This window comes from Phaseolus vulgaris, chromosome 6 (assembly GCF_051622355.1).
Source record: "Phaseolus vulgaris cultivar YP4 chromosome 6, ASM5162235v1, whole genome shotgun sequence".
Taxonomy (NCBI): domain Eukaryota; kingdom Viridiplantae; phylum Streptophyta; class Magnoliopsida; order Fabales; family Fabaceae; genus Phaseolus; species Phaseolus vulgaris.
Genome location: NC_143503.1, coordinates 22,361,619 through 22,376,912, shown reverse-complemented (window position 1 = coordinate 22,376,912; position 15,294 = coordinate 22,361,619). Strand labels below are relative to the sequence as shown.

The window sequence follows — 15,294 nt, the reverse complement described above, 5'->3', positions numbered from 1 at the left end:
GTATTTACGACAAAAATCACGAAATTTCTGATAAATATTTTACATCTATAACGTAAACAATTCGTTCTTGGGTCCACCATGACAAAAACAATTTCTCACACACAAAGGCACATTGCTCCACAATATCCGTTGATAACATAACCAAAATACTTCATTTTTATATATATATATATATATATATATATATATATATATATTACTATATGATTGCCAACTTTGAATTAGTGATTGATTAGTTTACATTATGAAAGCCCCTGTGGATAATCCAAAAGCAAGTTTCACCAGACAAAGATAAACACAGGATTTCTTCACCGATAGGACCCTTCAAAAGAGCTTAACTTGCCCTCTAACTTTATAGGATTCTATGTTTATTCTAATGGGAATGAATGAGCAAGAAAAGAAGAAAAAGTTAGATAAAATTTACACTTTGTCTAAAAGGTCAAAAAGCAGATACCCCACAAATCATCAATGGGGCCTACATTCACTCTAGGTAGAGTCATGGCAGAATTAAATCAAGGTAAAAACTTTTAGGTAAAAAAGTTCTCATTTTTTTCATGTTGGGTTGAAAAATTATGTAAGGGTGAGACTTTTTTGCCTAACCCATGTGTTTGCTAGCAATACTTGATTTTGTACAAACATGCATAAAGAGGCTTTTCACATTGGCAATGTTGAAATCTTGGGTGGTATGTGATGCACCATGGTGCAAAGGAAATAGCTAGAATACGTGAAGAATCAATTCCAGTGGGAACATTTGTTTTGCTAAAGAAGATCATCAAGACAAGTTAAGAATCAGTTTTAAACAAGCATTCTTGTCCAATGAGTCTTCTATATAAATTAAATAAACACTTTTTTTTTCCATGTAAAAATTGGTCGGATCATAGTTCAAAAAATTGTCTTTTTTTTGCTCTAACATACTATTTGTTGCTGACTAAAATTTATTAAAAACTACGTAGAATCGCGATAGTTCATTCGATAAGGTGTTTGGCTGATGAAATTTTGTGATTTCAAATAAATGATGTGATCAAAAGAATATATTGAAGAATGTGTTGCAATATTGTGCCTTCTTGTATATTTTTTCTTTGGAGGGCTTCATTGTGAAAAGTATGTACATTGTCTTCCAAAGAAGCATTTGAGATTAGTGTTGATGTTCTGGTAAGGGCACAGGTTCATTCAACTTTACAGAGTTTCTGAAGTGATGGCATCAAACCAGATCCTGAGAGAACTACAATGGGCTCAGCAAGCCATCAAATCAGAGGGCCTAAATCTGCACAGTATTTCCTTCTACCTCTCCCAACCAACTTCAGGTTGTTATCAAGAAACAGAAAACTCCATAAGCATAAACATTTCCAAGGAAGAGCTTCCATTCTTTTCCCCCCTCTTGACAACTCTAGCAGCACCAGGGAAACACAACTCCTCCTTGAGAAACTTGGAGTTCCACAAAGTTGAATGGGACTCAAAACAGGTAAGACATCTTGGCACTTTGCTGGGGAATAACCAAAATGTACAACATTTGGTTTTTAGAAGAAACAGGTTCAATGGAAAAAGCCTCTCAGACCTTTCTGACATTCTGAAGGCAAATAAAGGGATCAAAGAGATCATGCTTTCAGAATCAGGCATAGGGTCTGTTGGAGCGGGACTCATTGCTTCTGCTCTTAGGGTGAATGACAGTTTGGAGGAGCTGCAGATATGGGAAGACTCAATAGGGTCAAGAGGTGCTGAGGAGCTTTCGAAGATGATTGAAGTTAACTCAACACTAAAACTGTTGACAATTTTTGACTCAAATGCCATCACAGCTACACCTCTTATATCTGCAGTTTTGGCAAGGAACAGAAGAATGGAAGTTCATGTTTGGAGTGGGGAGAATAGGGAAAAGAGTTCCAAGGTGGTTGAGTTTGAACCTGAGAACAGCACGCTTAGAATTTACAAGCTTAACCTCTCAGGGACTTGTAGAGTTACCTGCTCTTTAGGCATGAACTTCACTGTGAAGTCCCTTGACATGACCGGAGTAAGGCTAAAATCCCGGTGTGCCAAGGAATTTAGGTTGGTTTTGGAACAAAACCAGAGCCTCAAAGAGGTAAACTTGTCTAGAACATGCCTTAAAGACAAGGGCATTGTGTATATTGCAGCAGGCCTCTTCAAGAACAGAACCCTGCAAACCTTACACCTGAATGGAAATTGGTTCAGTGGAATGGGTGTGGAGCATCTATTATGCCCTTTGAGTAGATTTTCAGCACTTCAAAGGCAAGCTAACATTACTTTGACATGTATTACTTTTGGAGGAGAAAGAACAAGAATAGGAAGGGATGGTCTAGCTGCTGTTATACAGTTTCTTATAACAAATGAAACAGTGAGGCAGTTGAGAATTCACGATGATGAGAGTTTGAGATCAGATGACTTTGTTAAAATCTTCAGGAGTTTGGAGAAGAATGCTAGCTTGAAATGCTTGTCTCTTCAAGGATGCAAACGTGTGGAGGGAGAGATATTGCTGAAGACAATTATGGAGACACTGCAGATAAATCCTTGGATTGAAGACATTGATCTCTCCAGAACACCTTTACAAAACTCTGGAAGGACTCAGCGGATTTATCAGAGATTAGGCCAGAATGAGAAGACTGAACCAGATATGGATTCTGTCAAGGACATGCCTCTCGCAGAACCCAAGAGTTGCAGAGTTTTCTTTTGTGGCCAAGAATGTGCAGGTAACGTTGAGTGTAACTTTTCATCTTTAAATAGTTTTAGTGCAAAGTAAAATGCGTAATTTTAGATACTCAAAATTAATTAATTGTTAAAAGTGAAAACCATTTCATATAAATAGATGTTAAAACTATTGATTAATTTCATGGCACACAATCTCAAAACTATGTAAGTAAAATAAGCAAGTTCATGCAACCAAATTAAGCTCCATTATTTTCATATCAACATAAGCTAATAACGAGTCAACTTGAAGCATTGTTGATAGTTTAAATTCATACTTTTCAGGCAAAACCGCACTTTGTCATTCAATATCACAAAATTTCTCTGCTTCGGCGCTTCCCTACTTGGATCAAGTCAGAACAATAGTGAACCCAGTGGAGCTGGCTGTCAAATCAGTAGGAATGAAGATAAAAACTTTCAAGGATGAGGATACAACGATTTCAATATGGAATCTTGCTGGTCATCACGAGTTTATATCTCTCCATGATCTCATGTTCCCAGGGCATGGGAGTGCATCATTTTTCATCATCATATCAAGTTTATTCAGGAAACCAAGTAACAAAGAACCAAAGAGCTCAACAGAAATTGAAGATGACCTGCAGTATTGGCTCAGGTTCATAGTTTCCAACTCTAAAAGAGCAATACAACAATGCATGCTACCAAGTGTTGCTATTGTTCTCACACACTCTGACAAAATCAACCAACCATCACAAAATTTGCAGAGCACAGTAGAGTCAATTCAGAGACTCAGAGACAAGTTTCAAGGCTTTGTTGACTTTTACCCAACTGTATTCACAGTTGATGCAAGATCATCAGCATCAGTTAGTAAACTCACTCATCATATCCGAACGACAAGCAAGACAATTCTCCAAAGAGTGCCTCGGGTTTATCAACTTTGCAATGATCTGATACAGATTTTATCAGACTGGAGATCTGAGAACTACAACAAGCCAGCCATGAAGTGGAAGGAATTTGGTGAGCTATGCCAATTGAAAGTTCCACCTTTGAGAATTCGATCAAGACATGACAACAAAGAGAAGGTAGAAATGAAGAGAAGAGCTATTGCTACCTGTCTTCATCACATTGGAGAAGTGATTTATTTTGATGAGTTAGATTTTCTAATTTTAGATTTTGAGTGGTTCTGTGGTGAAGTCCTTGGTCAGCTCATAAAGTTGAATGTTAGGAAGCAGCACTCCTCTGAAAACAATGGATTTATTAGCAGGAAGGAATTAGAAAAAATCTTAAGAGGAAGTTTGCAGAGCCCTATTCCTGGTATGGGTTCAAAGGTGTTTGAGAATTTAGACGCTAGTGACCTTGTGAGGATGATGCTAAAACTTGAACTTTGTTATGAGGAAGATCCCTCAGATCCAAATTCTCTGCTATTGATTCCTTCCATTCTTGAAGAAGGGAGAGGCAAGCCTCAGAGGTGGCAGCTAAGCATGCCAGACTGCGTTTACGCAGGACGTCATCTTGAGTGTGATGATTCAAGCCACATGTTTCTAACTCCAGGTTTCTTCCCTCGTTTACAGGAAAGAGTTGCTCTACCACACCTCTTTTTCATAAGTTTCCCTGTTTCCAATTGTTTCTTGCAACTTCTTTTTCCTGAAATTATTCCATTCACTTAATACATCTAGTGTTGATTACTTTCTGATGGTGGACGACCTAACTCAAATGAGGTTCATAGAATGCAAAAGCATAAAAAAGTAGTTTGGAAAGACATAGTTATTTGCAAACTATTTACTTTTTCTTCAAACTGCCCTTTTTTTTATCTTCACTCCTAAATCTCTAAAGCTACAATATCTAGGATTTTGGATTTTCTTGATTTTTCTCCTTTGGTGTTGCAGGTGCACCTTCACAATAGAATAAAGGCTGTCAAGGATCAGCATGGTGCAACTTACAGTCTTGAGAAGTACCTTATTTCAATCAGCATTAATGGAATCTACATAAGAGTAGAACTTGGGGGACAGTTGGGTTACTATATTGATGTCCTAGCATGCTCCACCAAAAACTTGACAGAAACTTTAAGAGTCATTCATCAAATTGTAATCCCCGCAATCCAAAGTGTTTGCCATGGGATCACCTTGACTGAGAATGTGTTAAGACCTGAATGTGTGAGAAAACTGACACCTCCTAGATACAGAAAAACTCAATTTGCTTCTCTGCAGCAACTGAAAGAAGCACTACTTTCACTTCCAGCAGAAAGCATGTATGATTATCAACACACATGGAGTCCAGTCCTAGACTCTGGTAGGCCTATTCTCCAAGATGGATTTGATTTTGCAAGAGACCTTTTATCAGATGATGACTTCCGGGAAGTGTTGCATCGAAGGTATAACGACCTTTACAGTCTTGCACAAGAACTGCAAGTTCCTCCTGAAAATAACCCTGAAGGGCAAGGTCAATCTATAACCTTAAGAGATGAAGCTGCAAGGGTTGAACCAACCTTTGGTGGCATTGCAAAAGGGGTTGAAGAAGTTTTGCAAAGACTCAAGATTATTGAGCAAGAAATCAGAGACTTGAAACAGGAAATCCAGGGGCTGAGATATTATGAACATAGACTTCTCCTTGAGCTTCATCGCAAAGTGAACCACCTTGCAACCTTCAATGTCCAGGTTGAGGAGAGGAAAGTCCCCAACATGATATATTTTGTTAGGACAGAAAACTACACAAGGAGACTGGTCACCACCATGCTTTCTGGCATGAATGCTCTTCGGCTTCACATGTTATGCGAGTTCCGGGGACAAATGCATGTTGTTGAAGATCAGATGGGATGTGAAATCATGCAAGTTGATAATGCTGCTGTGAAGTCTTTGGCTCCATACATGAAGAAGTTCATGACATTGGTAACTTTAGCTCTTAAAATAGGAGCTCACCTTGCTGCTGGAATGGGGCAAATGATACCTGACTTGAGTAAGGAGGTGGCTCACTTGGCTGGCTCTTCAGTTCTCTGTGGTGCAGCTGGGGCAAGTGCAGCTGGCGTTTTAGGTGCTGCTGCTATGGGTCGTAGAAACAGGTCCATGGAAGGTTCAAGGGACATTCAACAAGACTTAAGAGCAGCACAGCAATGGGTGGTTGATTTCTTGAGGGAGAGGAATTGTTCCTCAGGGAAGGATATTGCAGAAAAGTTTGGACTGTGGCGAGTCAGGTACAGGGACAACGGTCAAATAGCATGGATCTGCAGGAGGCACATCTATGCAAGATCTGCAGAGATAAATGAAGTACCAATTTGAAACACTTCGAAATAGGAAACTTAGCTTCCAAGTTTTTTCTCTTCATTGTTTCGTGTGTTTATATTTCCATTATAAATGTGGCATGTAATGATGGAAGCTCATTCCTCACCATTATGTTATTTATACTGAGCATCAACCTAACTGGCTTTTAAGTAGAACTTTTTCTTCCAAATTAATGAAGATTGTGTTTACTTTTTATGCATTGTAAACGTAAATAAAAATATTATTGGAGTGTTTATATGAATAAACCAATAAGCAAATTTCTATGACAATTTGAAATACTTTTACACTATTAGAGTGCTTGAATGAATAAACATTACCGTTCAACAGAAGTTGTTGAACTAGGACAGGAAAATACGGATCTCAAAAGATAAAGATCCACGATCCTGCATGTATGAGTTTTTTCATGCGAAATGGAAGAGAGTAAAGTCTTGTAGATTCTGCTTCATCTACACTTTGCTTTCAGCATGTGACACCACATTATTACTAGTGCTTACTAATTATACACATGATTAATATCTGGTGAGATGAAATCTGATTTAACAATTATTGACATTCAAAACAAAAAAGAACGATGACAAAGGACGAAGGTAACACAAAAGTTCATGTAGCAGTTAAGATAGCAACAAGCTTGTGAGAGTACAAAGTTATATTCCCTGTAACCTACAACCAACATGTGATGAAATACAGAAGGGGAAACCACACAGGATAGTACATTATTTCACTTCACTACTAACATCAGTTTTCTTCTAAAATCTACAGTGACTGCCCGAATTCCCTTGAACAAGGGAAGCAAAAGATCAGAAGAAAGCTCTGCTACCATAAAACACACGGGAATTATTGCTCTTTGAAGGCTGTAGCTTTTGCTCAGTGGTTGAATTTCCTGAACTAGTCGGTTCATTTTCGAAGTCCATAGGGAGCTTCATTTTTGCTAGTGACTCAGTGAATTGCTGCATGCTTTTCATGTACATGTCCACTATATCCTGCTGCACCACCTTTGGCTCAGGCTCAATGTTCACAGACACAACAGGCTTAGGGAATGAGTCATCAGGAACCCAAGTAGAAGAATCACTGTCACCATCTTTGGCATCCACATTTTTGTCCTTTTTGGTGCCTGAAACTTGCTCCTGAACGGGAGACTTAGAAGCAGCAGCATCAGATGATTCTGAGCTTGCAGGCACGGAAGGGGAAGAAACCCCATTTGTTGACACACTGCTGGGTGGGGAATCAACCTTAGGTGGCTGAACAGACTCACCACTGCATGCTGAGAAGCTTTCCACAAGGCGAACACCGGCTTCACAACTACGATTTTCGGCATCAGAAGTAGCCAGGCTATCAGAGCACTGAGTCTCCTCACATGGAATGCCAAAGTATTCTGAAACCATCAAGTGGTCTTCATTCGCAATCTTCGGATCCGGGAACTCAATTTTGTCCATATCCCGGGCCAGAGATTCGGATGTTTCAGAATCCTGCACAGGGGCATCTGTGGCCACCTTGCTTGGCATTGCAGAAATTGCCATAACATCAGGTGAAGCACCAGTGTAAGAAAGTGTCAACTGAACAAAACCCGAAGGAGAATGGAATAGATCGGTTGAGGAAAGAGAGTACTCTTTCTCCAGTTTCCCATTCTGGACTAGAACTTCAGACAAAGGCACCAAAGCAAAACCAAGCAGCTGGTCTTCCAGATAATTCTTCACCCTGCTAAGCATCCATATCTCACACTTGAGAGAAGCATCAACAGTTCCAACATTGACTTGAAGATTCTCATTAAACACAGGGTTCCTTCCTCCTCCATTGATGGTTTTGGTAGACACAGTGTTCTCAGGATTACTGGTCAGGCAAATCCTAGCGTAAACATCTTGCTTGTGGTATATGCAAATGTTCTGAATGTCCCTGGCCTGATGTATGTAAACATCAAGCACTCCAAGACACTCATCTACATTTGACATGACAACTTCCTTCCCATTCACTTCAATGTCCTTGGACAAGGGACTAGAGTTTCCCGAGAAAACTTCAGACTTGTGCTTCTCACCCTCACCCAAAACTGAGCTCCTGAAGGGTGACACAACAGATTGTGGGGAATCCATGATGATATATCAAAGTAACCAGGAACCTGGCAAACAACAAAGCTACAAGAAAGTCAATTCACCCCAAGTTCAAGCAAACCAAGAAAGAAGACACAAATGATACCTAGAAGTTAAATCCCACAGCAAGAAACATGTGCTAAACAACCTAGTACTAGAAGAAGAACACTTAACTCTCTAATCCAGAACCTAGCTCAACAAAACACAAACGCAGACAAACAAACCCAAAACCTAGACAGAAGGAGATCCAAAAATAGAAACAAACTTCACTGCACGTAAACCAAGATAGGAAGGAATAAAAGAAGAAAAGAGAGGCTACCCGAAAACGTGAGAGAGAAGTAGGAAGCCTGGACTTGAAAACTTGAGTTCCCTCAAAAGGCAACTCAGAATTAAGAAAACCAGAAGCAGAAGCCCCCAAAATTGAAACTTTCCAGTGAAGTACTCACAGACCCAGAATAGGCCAAGCTTAAAAACTAGCAAGAGCAATACAGGACAGTGCCAAGTTTCCTCATATTCCAATAAAGCAACCAACTTTATCTGTTTTCCTGCACACAAACACTACCAGCGGAATCCGAGGGAGGGCACGGTGACCCAGGACACGTCAGTCACAGAATTCTAAAACCACCCCTTTAAAAATTATCCTACAAATCACACAACAGCACTAAAAAACAAACTACAATTCAGAGAGAGAGAGAGAGAGAAGGATGGAAAGAAAGTGCATAAATAAATAAAGAAAGAAAGATTCAGATACAGAAGGAGAAGATGATGAGGTTTTATATTTTACCTGGCCTGTGTGGGAAGTCAAAGTAATAGAAATCTAGGGGTGTGGCTCCAAATAAAATCCAATCCACAATCAAAGGATGACCCAGTTCGTGAATCGAGGTGGTGATTTAGAAAGAACCAAAAAGCTGTGAACTTTGGTGTGTTGTAGAAAGGAAAGTGATGTTGGTGACTGCTTGTAAGAATGTGTATGGATCCGTGTAGGGAACAAGGTCGCAGAAGAGTGTGTATCTGGAAGAGTATATATGGGACAGGACACACGCACATAAACAAAATTGCATTTTTTTAGTGTACAACCACACTGGTTCATTCTAACATAAATTAAGATATTTATTTCATACTTATAATTGATGAAATATTCTAAAAAATCATAACAATTCACCAATAACAAAACTAATTAAGTTTATTAACACTTTTCATATGCATTTATTATTATGAGTAAAATAAAATATATAGTATTGGTGTAGGAGTATGGGACAGAGGTACCCACGCCATGGCCCCATGAGCAGCAGAGAGACGAATGAGAGAGGGTTTGAGTGGGTTTGTGGAAGTGGGACATCATCCTATGCTTTTAGTGCATATCATGTTACTTTTCTTTCCATACACATCAATGAACAACAACAACACCTATTATTTCTTTATATATTTTCCAACTTTCTACTAATTCTCTGTTCTATTCTATTCTACCATTTAAGGAATAAGGACCCCACTCTATTTTTCAACTCCTTCCAACACCATATGTTTCTGGTGTTCTTCAATCAAAACACCCTAATTCAATTTTTAAGAGAGGAAAAAGGGTAAACATAAAAAGTATCTATGAAATATTATGTATATAATTCCTTTTTCATGTTTTCTTTTCTTTATCTTTGGAAGCCATCAACCAAATATCTAGGTACATATTTATTAGACTTTATTATTCTGACAAAATCATTTATTATCATTACATCATGCTCAAACTTCTTTCTATATATATATAGAGAAAAACTTGTATAAAACTTATACATGTAGACAAGTTGAAACTAAGGGTCATTGGCCACATTAATAAGAAACACAACTCTAATATAAGTCTTGTAATTAGGGTTCATTCAAATTTTTTATTATTTTAATAGTAAACTTAAGGGAAAGCCAATCACCTACCAATTAAACTGTTTGTCAAAAGGAAAATTTTACTAAAGAAGTACACTTTTTTTCAAAAAAAAATTATCAAAAATAGATGGATTTTTAAAAAAAATTATCCATGTAAATAAGTTATGTCAAACACAAAAAGTTGTGGATACAAACACAACTCTAATTAAAAAAAATGAAAATCATGTCACCAAATTACTACTTCTTTAAAGATAAAAAAAAAAGAGAGAGTCATAGTTGTACATTATAGTATAAATTATTCACGAAGTAGTGCTTAGAACTACCATTTACCATATGTATTAGATATGTGCATTTAAAACATTTATATTTAGTGTTGAAAGAAAAAGAAAAAATTAGATTTAGACAAGTTTGGAAATTTATGAACCAGAACCTAAACTTACGAATGCCACACAACTTGACCAGTCAATCTACCAAATTACAAATTAAAGATTTTATTCTTGAACATAAAATAGTTTTATAGAGTAGTCTAATGATCATATATAATTTATTGACTTTAAACTAATTTTCTTTAAAATCATAATCACAGTGATTTTTCAACATTTAACCAAGTATTTTAACCAATTAGAAAAACTTATGTAAATAATATCAAGGTTGGAACTTTAAGAACCAGAAATTTTAAAAGGATAATTTTTCTTTATAAAAAGTTGGAAGGTTTTACGATTTATTTGGACATAAAATTTATAAAGAAATTAAAAATTATATGATTTTATTAGATTAATTTGATTACTTAATGTTAGATAATTTTGAATTTTATATTAAAAAGTAAAAAAATTTAAAAAAATATATATTCTAAAATTTCCTGTATCTTATCTTTGTATCATTTCTTTGTTCAAAATTTTATATGGTCTCGTCATTCAATTAAAATCGAGTCATTATCCGTATGTCACGGATATGTCACTCGGGACATACAAAACTCAACATCAATCTTATACGAAAGTTTATCATAATTATTTTTTATTGATATTGCTAGGTTTATTTTATTATCCATAAGTTGGCTTTGTTTTTCAATTAACATTTTTAAGTTTTCTTTGTTAACATAAATAAACTTTTTTTGGCTGGTGTTAAAAAAAATATCCCATTCATGAGAATTAGGTTTATTTTAAGTTAATTTTGGTTGGAGTTGTTTATTTTATCAACATCAATCATAAATATTTTTTTTACCAACATAATGATTTTTATCTTAGTCAATGATATCTAGGATATTCAATAAACAATCATGGATTTACACATCTAGGATATTCAACAAACAGTATAACAATTGACGCCTTCTGAAAGACCTGTATTAAGTAAGTCCTACCAGATACTAACACCCGATCCAATACCCAAAACTTAGATTATCAACAAATCCAAGAGAAATGAACAAGGTAAGTTCAATACAATCTAAGTCGTGCATCTCATATGTCACAGTGCGCATGAACTCCCTCGTTAATTTCTTACCACCTAATATTTTAGTCTATGTGACTTAGACTATCAATGAAGCTAGAGATCTTTGTTACCACATAGGCGTCAATACTTAATACACAAACAAGTATCAGTTCATACATTATCCCAAATGTATTTTAATTTCATACAATTTTCATCATTCACATATAATATATATCATTCAATCACATAACATTTAATAATTCATAACATTCAAGAGTCTTTCCAACATCAAAAACAATATTTAACTTCCAAACTATCAAAATTTAATATTTATACATGTTCACACAATATAAAATCAAACAATTTTATCAAATAACATTATTGCAAGAGAAATTGAAATTTTGGATATGTTCCCTCCACATTCAGATCTTTTAGTTTATGATACTATTGAAAGTTAAACTTAGCTCCCATTACCTTAAGCTTGTTTTCAAAGCAACCTCTAGAATTTTAGCCTCTTAGTCTGGATAAACTTCAAAATATAAGGGCCTAATACAAATTATCTAAACAAAACATAAATTTAATATATAGTAGAATAAGTTGAGAGAATTACTTTTCTCAACTGACTTCACCAAAATTACTTTTAATTCCATGAATTTTGCAGAAGAAGAGCTTTGGCTCGCCTAGTGACCAAATACACATTGTACCAATTTGTTCCAAATGTAGTATTCAAACAATCACATCATTACATGCACATTCATTCATTGCAAAACATTCAAAATAAACTAGTATTTTAATTTCAAATCAACCAATACCTCAATTCTAGGTGAAATCATTTGAATCATAAATCAACTTACTACATCAACTCAGTGTAATCTCATTTAAATCAAAATCAATCAAAATTCAAATTCAAAACTAAATCAAGATAAACTCATCTAAATCAGAGACAAACTAATACATCAATTCTTACAAGAATTTCAAAAACCAGTATGATCATGTCACTTTCACATCCAGATTATCTAACATATGACACTATTAAAAACAAACTAGCTTCCCTTATCTATTTAGATACCAATTTAGAAATTATTTAACAATAATAGAAACTAATTTAGAAACCAAAATTCTTTTTAGTTTTTAAATGGTCTCTAATTTAGTTACTATTGCAACTAATTATTTTGGTTTCTAAACATTGGTTTCTATTTCATGATTTTATTGTAATGATTCTTTAAATTTGAATAACTAACTTTTTTATTTATTTATAAGCTTTTTATTTTAATATTAAAATATTTATGTAACATTCAATTGTACCATTTCTATTCTTAAATAATTTTTTAAATTTTTTTTGAAGGGGAGAAAAAAAATATTTTATTAATAAAAAATTGATCAAATAATTTTCTAAATCCTTAAAATTCACATTGTTTAGAATTTTCTCTAGTATTAATGAGACTATTTTGTTGTTGGACGTGAGTCAATATTTTTTTATTAACCTTTTCCGTGGTTATTTTATATAGATGTTTGTCAAGATTTTTTTTTTATTAACGATACAAATATTTTTTTTTTCTTAAAACACATAATTAAATATTACCTACGAAAGCTTTTTGTCAAGATTTTTTTTTCTAACTATGAAAACTTTTAATCAACTTCGACTATATTTATTTTTCTAATGTCAAACAATTTTTTCTTAACCAACATCAATTAAAAATTCAACAAAAAAACTCGTAGCTAACATCAATAGAAAATAACAACGTTTAGTGTGAATCGAGAAAAAAATATAATTGACCTCAACTAAAAAAAGTGTTGGAAGATTTTAGTTGAAAAATAACATTCATTCATTTAAAAACATCATCAACTGATACTTTTTAATTACTAATTTTTTAAATATTTAAATAAAATTGAAGTTGATGGTAATTGATTTATCAGAACAAAAAAATTTAAGAAATAAATTAATTTACAATGTAATGGAATAAAAGGTATATATGATCATGAGTATTAATTTACAATGTAAAAAATTATAAACTCTTAATTGATCATCATAAAAGAAGTGTTTAATTTCATTTAATTAAAATACTTCCCCACAACACAGCAAATAATGATTTAAATTCCTAAGAAGAGAAATGTTTATATCTAATATTCTAACTTACCATTACCAACATTAATGCTTCTAAATGAGAACAGTTGTGAAAAATTATGAAAATGCATGCCAAATTGGATGATAAAAAATGATTGACAAGAAAAAACAGAAATGATTAGATGGACAAAAATAGTGTAGAAGTGAAAGATTTTGAATGAGTATAAAAAATCGTGCACTTATTATAACAATAACTTTTGCACTTTAATTCTAGAAGTTTTCTGTTTTGATTCATGCATTGGGCCCAAAGCACCTTGTTCTTCCTCTGGAGGAAAATCTGCACCATAAATTGGTGCAGAGATAAAATGATAATAAGATTAATTATGGTGGGGTCTTGTGTTTTTTGAAGAAATGAATGAAGATGACCAAGTTTGAACATTGAATGAGTGTTAACTTTGTGTTTGAAATATTTGAAATTGCATCCATGGTAGGGTTCAAGATTCCTTAAGATGCCCTCTGCTGCTCCTGCTGACTTCTCCTTCCTCTTAATCATGCTTGCAAGAATCCGTTGGAAATACTTATTTTCATTCAATCACCATTTCATTCAATATTTTTTAACATTTTTTATTAAGTCTATGCATTAACCATTTCTTTTACTAATATTGGGATAATACTAAAATAAAATAATTAATTAAACTAATTTTAAATAAAAATATATTTTAAAGATTAAAAATTATTGATATCTAAAATATTTTTTATTATTAATAAAGTAATTTTTAAATTAATATTTAATTAATTATAAAAAAATAGTTACGAATTTAAATATTATTTTATTAATAGTTAAAATTTTTATAGTTAATTATATATTAATTTAGAAACTTTTTATTAATAATAAAAAATAATTATATAATAATAGTTTTTTTAAAATAATATCCAATTTAATTAATCTAATGATTAATTATTTTTTATTTTTAAAAATAATTTCTATTTAATGATTTTTTTTGTAGACTTTAGATTTATATATTACTAATATAACATACCAAATAAAATATAAAATATAATATAAGAAAAAAAAATCTATCTTAAAAATATATATTTCTACTAACAACTAAATGAACAGTTACATTAATAAAAATGTAGGTGTACCGATTGGTATCGAACGAGTCAGTCTTGAGCCTGGTGATCGACCCACCAAGTTAAAGATGTTATAATTTTTTTCTAAATATTCCAGTATACTTATATACCAATATACCTCCCTATTAGTCAGGAATCACGATGCATATCAGTCAATAACTGATATATGACTTATCATGACAATGGCCTATAACCAACACTATAAATAAAATCTTATGCAGAGGTGTAAGGTATCCCTCCGACTGACCGAGCACCAATAACAAAATGAGAAGAGTTGAAGGAATGAGCAAGGAGCCTACTGACACGTCAATAATTATATAATCAGTTCTAAGTATTATCTAAACCCCTCTTTGTCTATGCGTACAATAGATCTTCTAAAATCCGTACATTAGAGAATAAAAAAACAATATGATGTGCTATATAGAACTTATAAAAAGTTTTATTGCCAGCACGCATATGTTCTGATTAATTATAAAGTTATTAAGTGGTAATTTTCAAGTTTAAGTAATAAATAACCTAGGCTAATGATATCAATTGGAATATGCACACTAAAATATGGGAATTAGGTTTTAAAATTTAAATTTGAATTAAACGTGATTTGTTTTGATTTGATATATCCAAAATTTTCATGTTCTATTTAATGACTTGATAAGAAGAGTTAAATTCACAAGAGAAAAATACTTATTTTATTAATTTATAACAATTACGATTTATTGACAACAAAAAATACAACACAAATAAGAATATTTGAATAAAAAAAAAGCAATTTAAAGAAATTATTTTTAAAAGACGAATT

The 15,294-nt window shown here is 33.5% G+C and overlaps 3 protein-coding genes across 8 annotated transcripts; 2 read left to right on the top strand and 1 right to left on the bottom strand.

Annotated features, from left to right (window-relative positions):
- The first annotated feature begins 648 nt into the window (after positions 1-648).
- Positions 649-6,120, top strand: LOC137831308 (protein TORNADO 1). Its single transcript, XM_068638931.1, has 2 exons — positions 649-2,699; positions 2,980-6,120. The coding sequence occupies exons 1-2, from the start codon at positions 1,196-1,198 to the stop codon at positions 4,317-4,319; spliced, it is 2,844 nt and encodes a 947-aa protein (XP_068495032.1). The 5' UTR covers positions 649-1,195; the 3' UTR covers positions 4,320-6,120.
- On the top strand, positions 4,476-6,120 carry LOC137833457 (protein TORNADO 1; the record flags this gene model as incomplete). The annotated part of the gene is made up of 1 exon (XM_068641805.2): positions 4,476-6,120. A coding segment is annotated over one exon (1,449 nt), but the record flags the coding sequence as incomplete, so codon positions are not given.
- A 395-nt stretch (positions 6,121-6,515) lies between these two features.
- Positions 6,516-9,394, bottom strand: LOC137831309 (uncharacterized). 6 transcript variants are annotated; one of them, XM_068638932.1, is made up of 3 exons: positions 8,793-9,193; positions 8,328-8,566; positions 6,516-8,037 (listed from the first exon to the last, which is right to left on the bottom strand). In XM_068638932.1, exon 3 carries the CDS (start codon positions 8,009-8,011, stop codon positions 6,725-6,727), a length of 1,287 nt encoding a protein of 428 aa, XP_068495033.1. In that variant the 5' UTR covers positions 8,012-8,037; positions 8,328-8,566; positions 8,793-9,193; the 3' UTR covers positions 6,516-6,724. The 6 variants fall into 6 exon arrangements, with proteins under 6 accessions (XP_068495033.1, XP_068495034.1, XP_068495039.1 ...); XM_068638933.1 differs by having other exon boundaries at positions 8,328-8,669; positions 8,793-9,104; XM_068638938.1 differs by having other exon boundaries at positions 6,516-8,053; positions 8,793-9,101.
- Between the last annotated feature and the right edge of the window lie 5,900 nt (positions 9,395-15,294).